This window comes from Onychomys torridus, chromosome 10, assembly GCF_903995425.1.
Source record: "Onychomys torridus chromosome 10, mOncTor1.1, whole genome shotgun sequence".
NCBI lineage: Eukaryota > Metazoa > Chordata > Mammalia > Rodentia > Cricetidae > Onychomys > Onychomys torridus.
The window spans coordinates 461,247-476,975 of NC_050452.1; the positions used below are offsets into that span (position 1 = coordinate 461,247).

At 40.1% G+C, this 15,729-nt stretch overlaps 1 protein-coding gene across 2 annotated transcripts in view; it reads left to right on the forward strand.

Annotated features, from left to right (window-relative positions):
* Positions 1-10,958: 10,958 nt before the first annotated feature.
* The window catches only part of Acyp2 (acylphosphatase 2), a 160,890-nt gene continuing 156,119 nt past the window's right edge, over positions 10,959-15,729 (forward strand). Inside the window, exon 1 of one of the 2 annotated variants that reach the window (XM_036201605.1) lies at positions 10,959-11,178. In XM_036201605.1, coding sequence (XP_036057498.1) covers positions 11,052-11,178 — 127 coding nt within the window. In that variant the 5' untranslated portion in view covers positions 10,959-11,051. The remainder of the gene's footprint in view (positions 11,179-15,729) is intronic. The other variant, XM_036201606.1, reaches the window with a different exon arrangement.

Below are 15,729 nucleotides of genomic sequence, written 5' to 3' on the forward strand. Positions count from 1 at the left end.
ACTACAAACAGCTTGGCCTTGGTACATTTTGATGGCCTAAATTGGCATGCTCAATTTTCAATGATGGTAACTTCTGCCACTGCATAAACAAATGATCTGAAAATCTTTTATAGTTAAACTCTCTCTCTTCTTCTCTATTTCTTCCTAACTATACCTGCCCGGAGTAGCTCTTACATATGGAGACACCCCCCCCCCCCTAACCAATAGCCAGTCCTAATAGACTAGGGAAATTACTGTATATCAGGTTATCAAAGGCCAATCTAGTTCCTTATAACTTCTTTATCCATCTCTCCTTCATTGGGGCTTACCCCCATGCCTGTTTTCTCTATTTTTGTATGGTAATTCCTGTCCTGAAAACAAAAATTGCAAAAACATGGTTTATGATAAGATTTAAGAAAAACAATACTTGTTTAATAAGGTATTAAAGCTGTGCCTCCATGTACTCATACAAGAATGTACCTCATATTGGAAGCCAAACTTTGTAATAAAGTTACCTAGGTGGTATTAGTTTTAAAGTCATGAAGGGGTAATGGAAAGAAACTGACACTTGGCACTGTGTGGAAGGACTGAAGTTCCTAAACAGAGCCCAGGAGAGGCTATTGATGAAAACAGTCTAGTTGCAATAGGAATATAAGAAAGTGTTATGTAGGTCTGAGAATGTGAAAGTTTAAGAAAGTTCTGAGGCTCTAAGAAAGTTTTTTTAAGGCATGTAAATGAAAGTTCTGAAGGTATAAGAAAGTGATGTAAGTAATGAAAATGTTTCAGATTTCTTTCTCCCTCTATGCTATTGCTATATTATGGTTTCAAAGGCTCAGTAAACCTATATTTAATGGTTGTATCAGACCACTCACATTGTGGGGTCCGGGGACTGCTCATCTCCAGGTTTCAAAAAGGACATACTTCTCCCTATAACAACTAAATTAATGTTTTAAACACCTGTCCCCTATGCTTGCTTTCTCTATGATTAAACTAGAGATTACTGTTCACATTGGCCAGAGACTTATGGAGACTGCCCTTATTGGTCATGTAGGAGACATTCAGGAAGGCATTCTACCTTTTATGCAAAATAACTAATCTTTTATATTCTAATTAATGATCCATGGCATTCCAGATGGAAGACAGGGGTCACTGGTAAACTTTACCATAGCATTTTTCACAGCCACCCATCTGGCACAATCAAAATACAGAGGATACAAATACCACTCTCTCAACCCCTAGGTATCAACATGGTAGAAGAAGTGGTCCAAAGCTCCTCAAAAGTCCATAAATCCCTAATATCACTCCTTTTAGATGATATTAACCCCACCTCCTTGTCACACCATCTCTTGTTTCAGACCTTAACTGCTGTGGATATCGCTCTGTGTAAATAAAGTTCTGATTGGCCAGTGGCTAGGCAGGAAGTATAGGCGGGACAAGAGAGAAGAGGATTCTGGGAAGTAGAAGGCTGGGGAGAGACACCACCAGCCGCCGCCATGAGAACCAACATGTAAAGACACTGGTAAGCCACAAGCCATGTGGCAAAGTATAGATAAGCAGAAATGGGTTAATTTAAGATAGAAAAAGTAGATAACAAACAGCCTGCCATGGCCATACAGTTTATAAGCAATATAAGTTTCTGTGTGCTTTCTTGGTTGGGTCTGAGCGACTGTGGGACTGGAGGGTAAGAGAGATTTGTCCTGACTGGGCCAGGCAGGAAAATCTAACTACACTTAACCTTTGTATACCAGCTATTGAATGATGCTTTGCTGGACTGCTTTGGAGAATGCTTGTTATGTGTTCCTCCTGGGTCAAACTCATGACCACCATTTATGGCCATGCCCATTGTCTTATTAGGTTCTCTCACCTTGTTCTTTGTTAATTGCTCTGAGCCAAATATCACTACCACCCCTTATCTCTCCTACATCTCTCTCTTTGGTGTCACTGACTACTTTAACTCTGTGGTGCTATTCTGTTCCCCAAAATATTGTGCACCCTAATAAATTTATCTGGAGTCAGAGAACAGACAGCCACTAGATACAGAGCCAAAAATGGTGGCTAGAAAATGGGTCAGAGCAAGCCATAGCAGAAGCTGGGTGGTGGTGGCACACGCCTTTAATTCCAGCACTCGGGAGGCAGAGCCAGGCGGATCTCTGTGAGTTCAAGACCATATTGGGAACAGCCAGGCATGGTGACACACACCTTTAATCCTAGAAAGTGAGCCTTTAATCCCAGGGAGTGGGGGCAGAATGAGAAAGATTATATAAGGTGTGAAGACCAGAAACCAGAAGCATTTTGGCTGGTTAAGTTTTTAGGCTTTGGAGCAACACAGTTCAGCTGAGATTCATTCTGGATGAGGACTCAGAAGCTTGCAGTCTGAGGAAATGGGACCAGCTGAGGAACTGGTGAGGTGAGGAAACTGTGGCTTGTTCTGCTTCTCTGATCTTCCAGCATTCACCCCAATAACTGGCTCAGGTTTGATTTTATTAATAAGAACTTTTAAGATTCCAATTACATAACTCCTCAGGAATGCACTTTGGGCCCTCTTGGTTCTGCAGACTCCAACAATACTATAACCCTTGGTACTACCACCTAGCTCCTGTGCCCAAATATTCACAATGTCTCAATTCTGTGTAGCACTCAAGGTTATCACTGGTGACCTATTGGGTGGTTTGGGACTTGTACCCTGCTGTCCCTTTTTTCAAAACTAGGGGTGATACTTGGTGAAGAGTCCTTGTCAATTCCCATCACGGTTTATAGCAACGTGGAATGACAAAAGACATTGGAACATTTATCTCTGACAAGTCTCTCAGTCTACTTGAAGACATCCCAGGTTGAAATTCTTGTTATCCTGACACTCTTGTTTCATACCCTTTCTAGCAGTCCTGGGTATAACTGCTGGCTTCACCACTGGAATGGTGGGACTGACTGATTCCTGAGATATTTACTGTTGGTTTTCTCCTCAGTTCACCCAGGATCACCAACAGGTGGCTCAGACCATCCTTATCTTCCAGGACCAAGTGCTACAAAATAGCAATCATTAAATACACTAACAACAGAAAGAGGTGGTCTCTGTCTCTTCCTTAGAGAGGAATGTTACTTCTATGTCAAGCAGTCCCGTACAATAAAAGACAAGATCTGAGAAAATATGACCTGATTACTCAATGCCTGGAGATAAGGGAAGTAGAAGAGGCTTCTAAGTCAACCAAACTGGTACAGTAAAAGACAAAACCCAACAACTTTAAACAGATCTCCAAAAATATGAGGAGCAACTTGATGCCCCCAGCCCCTGGGCCCTGGAGAACCCCACATGGAAGTGGATACTTTCCTTCCTGACCCTTCTCCTTATCATTTTTCCTGTTTCTACTAATAGTACCCTGCTTTATCAATTTTGTCTCTACTTCCTCCAATGACAAATTAAAAAAAAAAATCTCTAATCAATGAATTACCTATTGTTACAGCATTACCACAGAGCTGGAAGTACATGACTAACAAATATGCCCTGATGATATGGACTAACAGTTCCCCAAATATGTCTATGCCCCCAGATAACAGGAAGCAGTCTAAAAGAGCACAATGCCCCCATTCCTGGCTCACCATCCTCATTCCCATGTTCTCATCTTTTATAATGAACCAAAGGGACTGAGGGACAGCAGCACATGTCTTCAGCCAGATGTTGATACTGACACCATGAGTCTCACACTATCTGCATGTGCAAGCACTATATCTGTAGGGTAGAAAGGGGACAAGGAAAAAAAAAACACTGTGCCCCTGACTTGACCCCAGGACCATGTATTGAAATTCCACCAATCTCTGACTTTGCCCCAGAGTCAGGCTACAGAATTTCACCAATCACTGTGCACAGAATCCCACCAATCCCTGAGCTTGCCCCAGAATCAGGCCACAAAATCCACCAATCCCAAGCCATCCTGGAAAGCTCCACCCCCACCCTCCAAGAAATCCTATATAAGGTCTGTACCCTGTTCAGTTTATTGCTGTTTCTCACCCAAGGCAGCCACCATCCTGGATTCTTCCTTCCCAATAAATATCTTGAGTAAGGTTTGTTGTGTGGTGTGACATTTTCACTGGAGCAGAGCCCAGCTGTAACAACTTTCCCCAGAGCCATAGTGGAGCTGAGTAGAGCAGAACTGCAACACTTTTGCTGGTGAAACTTTATCCTAGTGGAGCAGAGTTGTTACATTCCAAGGGGCCTCAGCTGAGCAGAGCTGTAATACTTTCCCTGGGGAAACTTTCCCTTAAAGAGTAGAGCTGTAACAACTTCACTGTGGAAACACTCCCCTGTTTGAGCAGAATTGTTACACTTGCATTAGGGAACCTTTTCCCTGGAGCAGAGTTGTAAGCTGCTTTGCTTACAGTGACTTTGTGGTGTTCCTTTGCTCCCAACCTCCAGGATGCCCTTCCTCTTGGAAGAGGGCCTCATATGTACATCCCTCCTGCGTTTCTAGCACCAGAATGAATGAAACGGGCATAGCAAAGAAGCCAAAATAGCTGCTCCATGGGTGAAAAATGGAAAAGTTTATTCCAAACTACTAAGGTTGTCTCTCAAGAAAGCAGAGAGAGGTGATGTGTGTGTGTGTGTGTGTGTGTGTGTGTGTGTGTGTGTGTGTGTGTGTGTGTTGTGGTGATCTCTAGGGTTATATGGGATTAGGTACCTAGGAGGAAGGGAGCATGTGAGCTGGGTTACAGGCTTGTGAGTAGGGACTGAGGGAGCCTAGGGATTAGGATTGATTTTGACATGCTCATAGGCACCACAGTCATATGTTAATAGGAGAGCCACCTGTTCTTTTGCCAGCGATAAGGAGAGGATTCTTTTTAGGCAGTAGGAGCAATCTTCAAGCCCCTGAGGGAATACTGGCATTTGTCTAAATGCCAGACTTCGGGGAAAGAAATTTATTAGGCCTTGATACTAGGGAAACTTGGGGTTTCTCCTTACTGTTCCCTTTGCCTGGATTCAATCTTCCCACCTTTACTTCTGGTTTACCGCCCCCCCCCCTTTTGGTTTTATGAGTTAGGGTTTCTCTGTGTAAAGGCCCCAGGCTGTTCTGGAACTCACTTTGTAGACCAGGCTAACTTCAAACTCACAGAGATCCACCTGCCTCTGCCTCCTGAATGCTGGGATTAAAGGTGTGCACCAAGAGTGCCTGGCTTTGATTTACTTTTATCCATCCTGTAGACATTACTTTCTCAACACTCGCCCTAACATACCTCCAATCTCTAAATAGGACATTACCTTCTCCCCAGCACCCACTTAATGGCACACATTCATCTTACCATAAATACTTGCTAACAAGTCAAGGAAAGACCATTTGAAGGTGAGTTTTGCCTCAAAAGGTCAGGTTCTGGGTAAGATTTTGTTTCTGGTGATCTATAACAATTCTTTAAAAGTTCTGAGGTGGGCTGGAGAGACGGGCTTTTCAGAGGTTAAGAGCACTGACTGCTCTTCCAGAGGTCCTGAGTTCAATTCCCAGCACCCACATGGTGGCTCACAACCATCTGTAATGAGATCTGGCACCCTCTTCTGTATGCATAATAAATAAATAAATCTTTTAAAAAAGTTCTGAGGCTATTTATTTTTCTCTAAAATATAGTGCTTGCCTTACTTAGTCAACACAGTTTCTGGAAAACAGATTAAATGGGAGAAAATTATGCCTTAAATTTGAATGAAAATGAGATGACTACTCCAAGGTATGATTGAGAGGGAAGGGTTTTATTGTAGATACAAGGGAGAAAGCAATAGCCAGAGGCATCTGAAAGGGTCCAGACTGAGCAGGGCCTGAGAGATGTGGGGTGAATGAGAGAGGAAGAGAAGAGACAGGGGACCAAGAGCAAAGACCAAGAAGCCTAGAAAGACAGAAGAACCAAGAGGCCAAGAAAGTGCATAGGCTGAAATGGCTGGATTATATAGGAAAGAGAAGCCTAGGGGAAGGGAAGCATAGCCCAGTCCCTGGGCTGGAGATGTTTAGAGAAGGAGGCAGGATGAGAAGTGCTGGGAAGAGCCACAGGTGAGACTTGTCCCAGGTTTCTTTGGGACCTGACAAAGTTCTACATGATTAATGCAATACCTCAGTCATTGCCACTGCCAATCTTCCTGACATAAGGTTTTATAACTAAAAGGTAAATAATTACAGATGAAATTTTGCAAAATGTTTCCTGTGCTCAAGTAAACTCTTCTAACTTACATAACAAATGCCCCTGAAACACATTGCTTTCACAAAGACTAATTTTAATGGCTACAGTATAAAGGCAAAATAGCTCATCAGATAAACTCAGTTGCCACCAAATCTGATGACTTTATTTCAGTCCCTGGGACCCACATGGTAGTAGAAGATAATCAATGCCCAAAATTTGTACTTTGATTTCTACAGGAACATTGTAGAATGTGTATACTTCCCAAATAAATAAATAAATGTAATTAAAACATCTCCTTTTTGTCTTTAAAAGATTTATTTATTTATGCCAGGTAGTAGTGGTGCACACCTTTAATCCCAGCACTGGGGAGGCAGAGCCAAGTGGATCTCTGTGAGTTTAAGGCCAGCCTCATCTACAGAGTGAGATCCAGGACAGGCACCAAAACTACACAGAGAAACCCTGTCTCAAAAAAAAAAAAATTATTTATTATGTATTTAATGTTCTGCCTGCATGTATGACTGCATGCCATAAGAGGGCACCAGATCTCATTATAGATGGTCATGAGCCACCCTTTAGATGCTGGGTATTAATTGAACTTGGGACTTCTGGAAGAACAGCCAGTGCTCTTAGCCTCTGAACCATCTCTCCAGCCCAATTAAAAACATCTTAAAGGGTAAAGTATAAGTATACTTTCAGTATAATTTCTCATATTGTAGCTGGAGTTTTTCTGGTTCTGCCTGGCCCATGGTCAGGACAAAACTCTCTTACCTGACAGTCCCACAGCCACTCAGACCCAACCAAGTAAACACACAGAGACTTATATTACTTATAAACTGTATGGCCATGGCAGGCTTCTTGTTAACTGTTCTTCTATCTTAAATCAACCCATTTCTATTAATCTATAAATTGCCATGTGGCTTTTGGCTTACTGGTACCTTACATCTTGCTTTTCATGGCTGTGGCTGGCAGAGTCTCTCTTCCCCAGCCTTCCACTTCCCAGAATTCTCTTCTCTGCTTGTCCCGCCTATACTTACTGCCCAGCTACTGGCCAATCAGTGTTTTATTTATTAACTAATCAGAGCAACACATTTGACATACAGAACATCCCACAGCATCATATAATGGGAGTCAATCAGAATTTACTAAATGAATTTCCTTAACTTTTTTTTCTATAATGTCCATATCTAATAATAATTTATGGGTAAGTTTCTCTTATATTTAAGCCACCTATTGAGTGAAGAATCCTAACAGTATGTAAACATGTTTCTCATTTAAGGGTTTAGTATGTGTACAGCTAGTTCAGAAGATGTGCTTTGAAATATAGGTCCTGCTAGCGTTTCTGAGGGAGTCATCCTGTGCTTATAGCCTGCCTGGCCGTGTCAGGTGGCAGCAAGAGACCAGAAATTATGCCTTATAACTAAGCAACACTCTGGAAAAGTTCTTCGGTTTCTTTGGTTTTAGGCTTCCAGACAGGATTTCATCTGATACAGACTAGCCTCAAACTTGTAGTGTTATTCCTGCCTCACTCTCCCTAATCAAGGGTTATAGGCATGTACAACCACACCCAGCCAGAGGGTTCTTTTTAATGTTATTGTTTCATTAATTTATAAAAATAAAACAGGATATCTGCAAATTGGGTAGACAATAAATACAAATAAGCAGGATGCAGCTAATTAACAGAACATGGGCTACATAAGCCCTTGTCTCATAATATTTCAACAAATTATCAAAAGGTTGAGGATTAGTTTTATTATTCTTTTCTCTTCTCTCCATTTCAAGGTCTGGCTACAAAACCCAGGCTGGCCTCAAACTCCTGATTTTCTTTCTTTGTTCTTCAGAATGCTGGGATTATAGGCATGTGCCACCATGCCTGGCTTTTAGATTTTTTTTCATTAGTCTATATTTTACCTCTTTGTAAGTACTAAAATCTTTAATGCTTAATAGACATGTGGGTATGGTATATTTGAATTTCTGTTCTTTTTAATTTTAGATCTACTCCTATTGTAATGGTTTTTTGCCCCCAAGCATTGTATACCAGTCAGGATTTAAATTACTGGGGCGGCGGCGGCGGGGGCGGGGGGGGGGGTACTCAACAGAAATGATTTAGCATTTTAGCATTTAGTATTAAGTGGCTAATGGAGTTGTTGAAGGGGCTAAGGAGAGAGGCTCTAGGTCACTTTCTCCCAGTCTTAGCTTTATTCATGCCACAAGCATCTGAAGTGCAGTTCTGGAACCCACTGCAGATATGCCAAGTCAACCTTCACTTAGAACTGGGTTATCTAGGGAGCTGACTGATGATCCTTTGGTTGCTACACAATGAGACCTGTCTTCTGACTACCCTACAAAAAGGAGGGGAGCCATATACATATTTCCTTTACAATATTTTTTATGATGGTGAAAAATAAGCAGCCTGAATGTGCAATAACAGATTAAATTATTATGTAATATACATATAATATAATGAATTAATATATTCATTAGAAATACTATGACTTGGAAAAGACAACAAAAATTCAATTCACACTTAAAGCATGTATATTTTATATTAATGTAGTTGAATACACGCTGTATTTAAATACATACATATATATGCACACACATACATACATACATATGTATACACACACATATATGCACACACATAATATAGAGAGAGGGAAAGAGAGAAAACATAGTAAAAATGATATTAGATGTGTTAAGATTATGGATGATTGATTTTTAAAAATTTTCTAAATTTTTCTAGATCTCTATTTAAAGTTACTTAATATTAAAAACACTTGCTTACAGTTCTAAAATCTTAGAACCATGTTTTATTAGCAATCCATGCTGAATTGGTACATAAAAATTTCCATTTACTAATGTTCAGCTGTTGGCAGACACAATACATTTTTTAGCAAAGCAAATGTCAATTGCTGCTCTAACACTTCTAAAGTTAAAATGGAGCTACATAATAACTGGCAGAGGTACTCCTGGGTAAATTTGGAGAAAAGTCAAGGGTTGATTAAGAAAAGGAAAATGTCAGCTTTTCCAGTCAATGATTTTTAAGACACAGAACTATGGGTAGGATGCATTGATGGGGAGAACACAATTTTACAAGAACTTGTAAGGCAACTGAGCTGTATAGCAAAGATGTGGGGTACCTGGAGGTATCCCAGGTAAAGTAGGTTCCAGAGAAGATTTTGATTGTGTTATACTGAGAGCTCTGAGCAGTGGGCACCTTCAGGATTTGGGGAAGCACAAAATTACAGGTTAGAGAAGGTTTACTTCTGAATGTAATGGAGCAAATTTGAAGATACCTGAGAATTACTTATAATTTGAAGATACCTGAGAATTACTTAAAATCTATGTTGATTCCATGGTCTTCAAGAAGTGACTTGGGAGAGAAGAGGAAGGAGTTAAATCTGTAATACCAAGAATAATTATCTTCATTAGGTAAATTGATCCAGACTAGCACTTCTAGAACATGTCTTACTGATTTGATCACACTCTGCCCAAGTTTCAGAGTACTTACTCACTTTGGTACAGAGTCTCAACATATAGTCTTAGCTGGCCTGGAACCAGGCTGGTCTCATATTCACAAAAGATCAGCTGGCCTCTACCTCTCCAGTGTTGGGATTAAAGGAGTAGGGCACCACACCTAGACCCTGAGTTTTGTGTGTGGGTTCCCAAGCAGAATTAGCACACAGTATTTATTCAAGTTGTAGTAGATTCTTTTATTCAGAAAGATGAAAAAAAAATGTGTAAAGGTTTCTAGGCCAACAAATAAATTGAGAAATGGAAATTCTCACATATAAAAGAATTTGAAGTTTAGAAAGCAGGTTATCAAAAGTTTTATCCTGATTGGAGTGATGGGCTAGTATAAGGTAGGTAAGACCTTAAATATCTCACCAGAAATATAATTCTCTAAATATAAACTGTCTTAACTGTCCTAGGCAACTGAAATGTCACTGACCAGTAATCAAGACCATGAAAACTACAAAACATATAAAACTGTATGACAACAGACAAGATGACTGTAAGCATTTGTTCCTATTAGCATGAGACAAAATTATTAAAATTTCTCCTTCTAGACATCTATATAGAATAGGGATTCAGGTACAAGCTTTTTTAAATCAGCAGTCTGACTATAAAGGTCAACCGTAACTTATGGTTTAGTTCATAATCACCGAGGATTTGGCAGTTGCCAAAACATTTCAGAATTAATTCTCTGACCTAATACCCTGTGCATGCTTATGCAGGGCCTTCATTTCAAATGCAAATCTCGGGAGTCACTGAGGGGTTGGAAATGGGGATATTGTTTCAAGGGCACAAAATTGGCTCATATCAAGTGGAGAACACATTTACAGAGCATAGTTAAGATTGCTAAATATATATTTGAAATTGTTGAGATCTTAAATGAAATCAGATGTGAGATGAATGTTAATTAGCTTGAATTAATCTCTTTACAGTATACCTATATATAAACACCTAAAACTAAGAAAAATTCTTTGACATTTTATCCTTGTATATAATGAGTTTTGGTAATTTTTACTCTTGTTACCTACCCTCTCTCCCCCTGCCTACTCTGGCTCTACCCCTTCCTCCTCCCAACAAGTCCCCTCTTAGTTTCATCCTTAACAAAAAAAAACAAAGCAAAACAAAACAAAAACAAAAACAAAAGAAAACAAAAAAAAAAAACCCCTCTTTTTGTGTGTCAAACGTCAGTGTGTAGATGAACATGTTAGTTTGGTTTAATGACCTGGCTGGCCCGACCTTGGGCACTCTAGAGAACCAGGTCCAGGGACCGTTCTGGGCGCAGCCTGCCTGCGAGCCCGCGCCTTGCCTCCCGTCGCCCTCACTGCGGACCGCCCTCATGTGCGGCCTTCTGACGCATAGCCCGGCGCTCGCGTCCGGGCTGCCGCTGCCGGGCACCCGTGCCAGCGCCCATGAGCCTCCTCCGCGCCGCTGCAGCACCCGCGCCGCACACCCCGCTCCGCTTGCTCTCGAGAAGGCTGGCCGCCATGGAGGAGCCGCTCAAGTCTGTGGACTACGAAGTGTTCGGGCGAGTGCAGGGTACATCCTGATCCCGGGAGGCCAGGACTGGGCTGTGGGAGGGCCAGGAGAAAGCTAGTGCCAACCATCTTAGGGTTGCCTCTTCCTTCTGAGGCACGGACTTCCGCTCAGCCATGACACAGCAGCCGAGCATGGGAAGGATGGGCATTGCGCGTGCGCAGGAGAGCTGCGGGAGGGAGGCGCCGGGGTGTGGAGAGAGATCACCCAGGGTATCCCAGGGGCGGGCTACCACACTACTGGAAAACGCTGAAGTGGGTCGGAAAAGCAGAGGTTATTGGTCACAAAGGGTTGTCAGGCTTGGGTTTAGCAAGGATACCTTAATAATATTGGATGGTTTAATTCGTCAGAGGTTGTAGTCCCTCTCCAGCTAACTAGCAATTTTTCCTCCCTTGGATTCTGGAGATTGAGACTTACATATTTATACATATTTTTGCGTTTGTGCACTATACCACTGCATGACACTCTCAGGCAATTTAAATGAAGTTTTCTAATTTTTGTTTCATTATAAGCTTAAATAGTTGCACAGAACATAATTTCTGACTTATTGTAAAATCTTTATATTTGTAAATTAAAATGTTAAAACATTCTTTGAAATTTACCTAATGGGGCTTGACATGGACATGGTGGCCCACACCTCCTTAAGCAAAAGCAAGTGGATCTCTTTAATTTAGAGACCAGTGTAGTCTACACACAGAGAACATTATCTAATGAAATGTAAGTACTGTAAAGATTTAACATATACTATTATTCATTTAAAAGAAGAAAGGTTTTTGAGACTGAGAATATAGCTCAGTTGGTAGAGTGCTTGCCTGATTTCCACCTAGCTCTGGATTGAGTACTCTGCACCACACCAGTGTGATGTGGTGGCATAAACCTATAATCCAGCTGGCACTTGTCAGGTGGCTATGTATCTAGTTGAAGCCAGTCAAGGCTCCATGGGATCCTGTCTCCAAAATAAAAACAAGGCTCTTTTACAATGATATAAATTCATGCTTGAGTCTGATTTCCATTCTACCTCCTCATACTTCTTTTACCCCATTATGCAGGAGAGTTTCTTAATACTCACTCCATCTGCATCCCCACCCCCCAGCACACCCCAGATGTGCTGTCAATGTGTATAATAAAAAAAGGATATGGGATGCTTTAACTACCAGTAGCAATAAGCTTTAATGGTAACTGTTCATAGATTTAAAAGGTGAGTTTGTATTGGGAATTTATTTGTAAGCAGGGAAGCTGGGATTTTTTAAAAAAATTAGAACCTTCTTTTTAAAAAAAGAGGAATATTATCCTTTTGCTGTTTTTTTTTTTTTTTTTTTTTTTTTTTTTTTGTCCATTTTGTTATTTTATAAATATTTTACACTTTGGGGCAGTGTATCCAGGGTAAGATTCAAAAAGGATGGAAGTGTTTTATTGTTGTTGTTGTTTGTTTGTTCTTATAAGGCTCCTTTGCTTCACAGAGTCATTATGGAAAGGGAGGTAGGGAAGGAAATTTACAGCAGACAAATCTGACGTCAGGTTTAGGAAACAATGTGCAAGGAAGCTGAAAGTTTGAAAAGTGATTCCCTTACAATTCTTGGGTTTGTACCTTTAGAAAGTACATCAGGAGTCATGGCCATAGTACCCATCTGATCCTCTCTGATCCCAGAAGCCGAGCGGTATTGGGCCTGATTAATACTTTTGATACTGTGGTAACTTGACTACATCTAGAGTTAACTAAAACCCAAAAATGGAGGGCATATTTGAGAGGCATTTTTGTTTAATTTGAAGTGGGAAGATCCACTTCTAATCCATATCTTTGAGGCAGAAAGACCAACCTCTAACCTGGGCCACACCTTCTGGAGGCCTATATAAGGACATGGAAGAAGGAAGCTTTTGCTCTTTGCCTGCTTGCTCACCTTGCTAGCAAGTCCATTCCTTCATTAGCATTAGGGTCTATTTCTTCAGGACTCCGGCATATACTGAAGACTAGCTGAGACATCAGCCTTATGGACTGAGCAACTACTAGATTCTTGGACTTTCTGTTCATAGCCAGGCAAAGGAGATTAGATTTAAGGTGTTTGTTTAAAAAAAAAGAGAGCAAAGGAAAAGACAATTAATAGTTTTAAATACTTCACATTGATTGGATTGTTTTATATTGTATACAAATTATATATATATTGTTAGAATATGCCATACACATATTTCTAATCTTGCTCGAGATATTGTACTTATACCATTCATTTAACAATGTAATGAAATTTGCTAATCCTTGAATGTTATTATTACCAACTATTAGTATATATAGAAATGAAAGTTAGTAGTTAGACATTACAATCGAATTTGTAGTCATATTAGGTGTGTTTTCACGATCGAACAGATATATTTTAGATAGACAGGTCATCTTCAAACCCTTCAGAGATCTATAGAATATGGCATTTAAAATGTTTTAATAATTTAGGAATTTTTCTTCTTTGCTTTGACTATGAGACATGTCAGCTCCTGGCAGTATCAATCTACTTCAGAGAAAATATGAGCATTGAAGAAACTGCATATGTAGTTAACTTTCATTGTGGCAAATGTTAGCCACTGGACTCAAAGTATCCTGGAATCAACTGCTGACAAACAGGACAGACAAGACATGAAACAAAGGACTACCGATTCTTGCCAAAACAAGTGTGGTTGTGTGTAGTTGATCTTCTCTCCAGGTGTAACCAAGCCCCCATGGTTCCACAACCCACATATAAAATAACCACTTAGATGCTTATATTATTTATAAACTGTATGGCCATGGCAGGATATTTGTTATCTATTTCTTTTATCTTAAATTAACCCATTTCTATTAATCTATATGTTGCCACAATGCTTGTGGCTTACCAGAACCTTACATCTTCCTTGACATGGCAGTGGCTGGCATTGTCTCTCCCCACCTCTCAGAATTCTCTTCTTTCTTATGCCGCCTATACTACCTGCCTGGCCGCTGGCCAAACAGCATTTTATTTATACAGAGCAATTTCCACAGCACTTCCCCTTTCCTTTTTTTTTTTTAAGGAAGGTTTTAACTTATACATAATAAAATTACATATAACAAAACAATTATCAGGCAAGAATTATAGTTACAATATTAAAGAAGATATCCTATCTTATATTTGTGAGTCTAAAGTTTTATATCTAACTTATCTTGTATCCTAACTGAGGAAATTATAACTATCTAGTTGTCAACCACATCAAAGACCTCAGAAGGATTTAATATTACCTGGGAACCAGGAGAAGGATGCAAGCAACTTTCGGGAGTTTTGCAGGGTAGACAGAGACAGCTGGCAGCCTGGACAGTCACCTAATGTTCCTTTGTAAAGTTGGGGCATTTGTCTTCAGCCCACAGGGCTAGAGTCTCTCGGTCACTTCTCTCAAGTGTCTTGTAGAATTTCTGGCAGTTTCCTCTGTGAAGCAGGTACCTGAAGGACCATTTTGTCAAACAAACTTTAGTGGTCACCTTTCTATGGGCGTGCTTGTCCAGTCCATCAAGCAGTCCACGCAAGAACAGTTTCTTGCCCAAATGGCTATTTTTGCCAAGGTGAAGATAAATTCCATATGAAGTGTCTTTGATGCCCATCTTCCTCTCTGAAGTAAATTGGTGCTGCCAGGAACAGACATGTCTTATTGTCCAGAAAGCCTAAATTTTTAAAAATATTTTAAATGCCATATTCTGAAGGTCTTTGAAGTATTTGAAGATTACCTATCTATCTGAAATATCTCTATGTATACCTAGAAGACTTAACTAACATGGCTATGAGTATGATTATCATAGATGACTAATTATTAATCTATTTTTAATTATCCATTACAATTTTAAATGAGCTGTACAAACATAACACCTTAAACAAGAGTAGAAATATATACACAGTATAACAAAATTAACTTTAAGTTTGTATCAATAGACTAAAATCTATACCAATGTAAGACATTTTAAACAAGTTATTGCTCTTTAAAAGTAAGTTCATTAATCTACCCTTTCATCCTATTATAGCTATATCATATCCCCTTTTTTTCTTTAGAAAGAGATTGCATTTATAATCAACCTGATTTAAATAAAAATATTGGTTTTTCTCTGTCCCACACCAGAGGGCTCTTCTGTTTTGGGACACAAGAATCTCTTAACCTTTTCTTTTAGCAATATGTCTGGGTTTAGAGAAGGAGTGAGCCAATTCCATTTCCAAAGCCAGCTTGATAATTTTGGGAATGTGGGCGTAGTTTCTCTTACTACTTCCTGCTGGAAGGGGGCGCTGTATCTTATCGGGACACAAAGAAAATTTTAGGATTATGGAGTAGTCCATGAGGGTGAACCTCTGAGCCAGTTGCCTTGAAACCATTCTGGATGTTGGATCATCTGGGCCATGGTGTCATCAGAGACCTTTAAGGTGGTATTGGCTGATTAAACCTGATGTATCTTAGTCTGGAACAAATCCATAGCCTCTGGCTTTCTGTGGAAACAAAAGCAGAGGGTCTTTTCCAAAGCAACATATCCTTATATCCAAATTTTGAATTTAAGGTACTTTTAAAATTTACATATTTGTT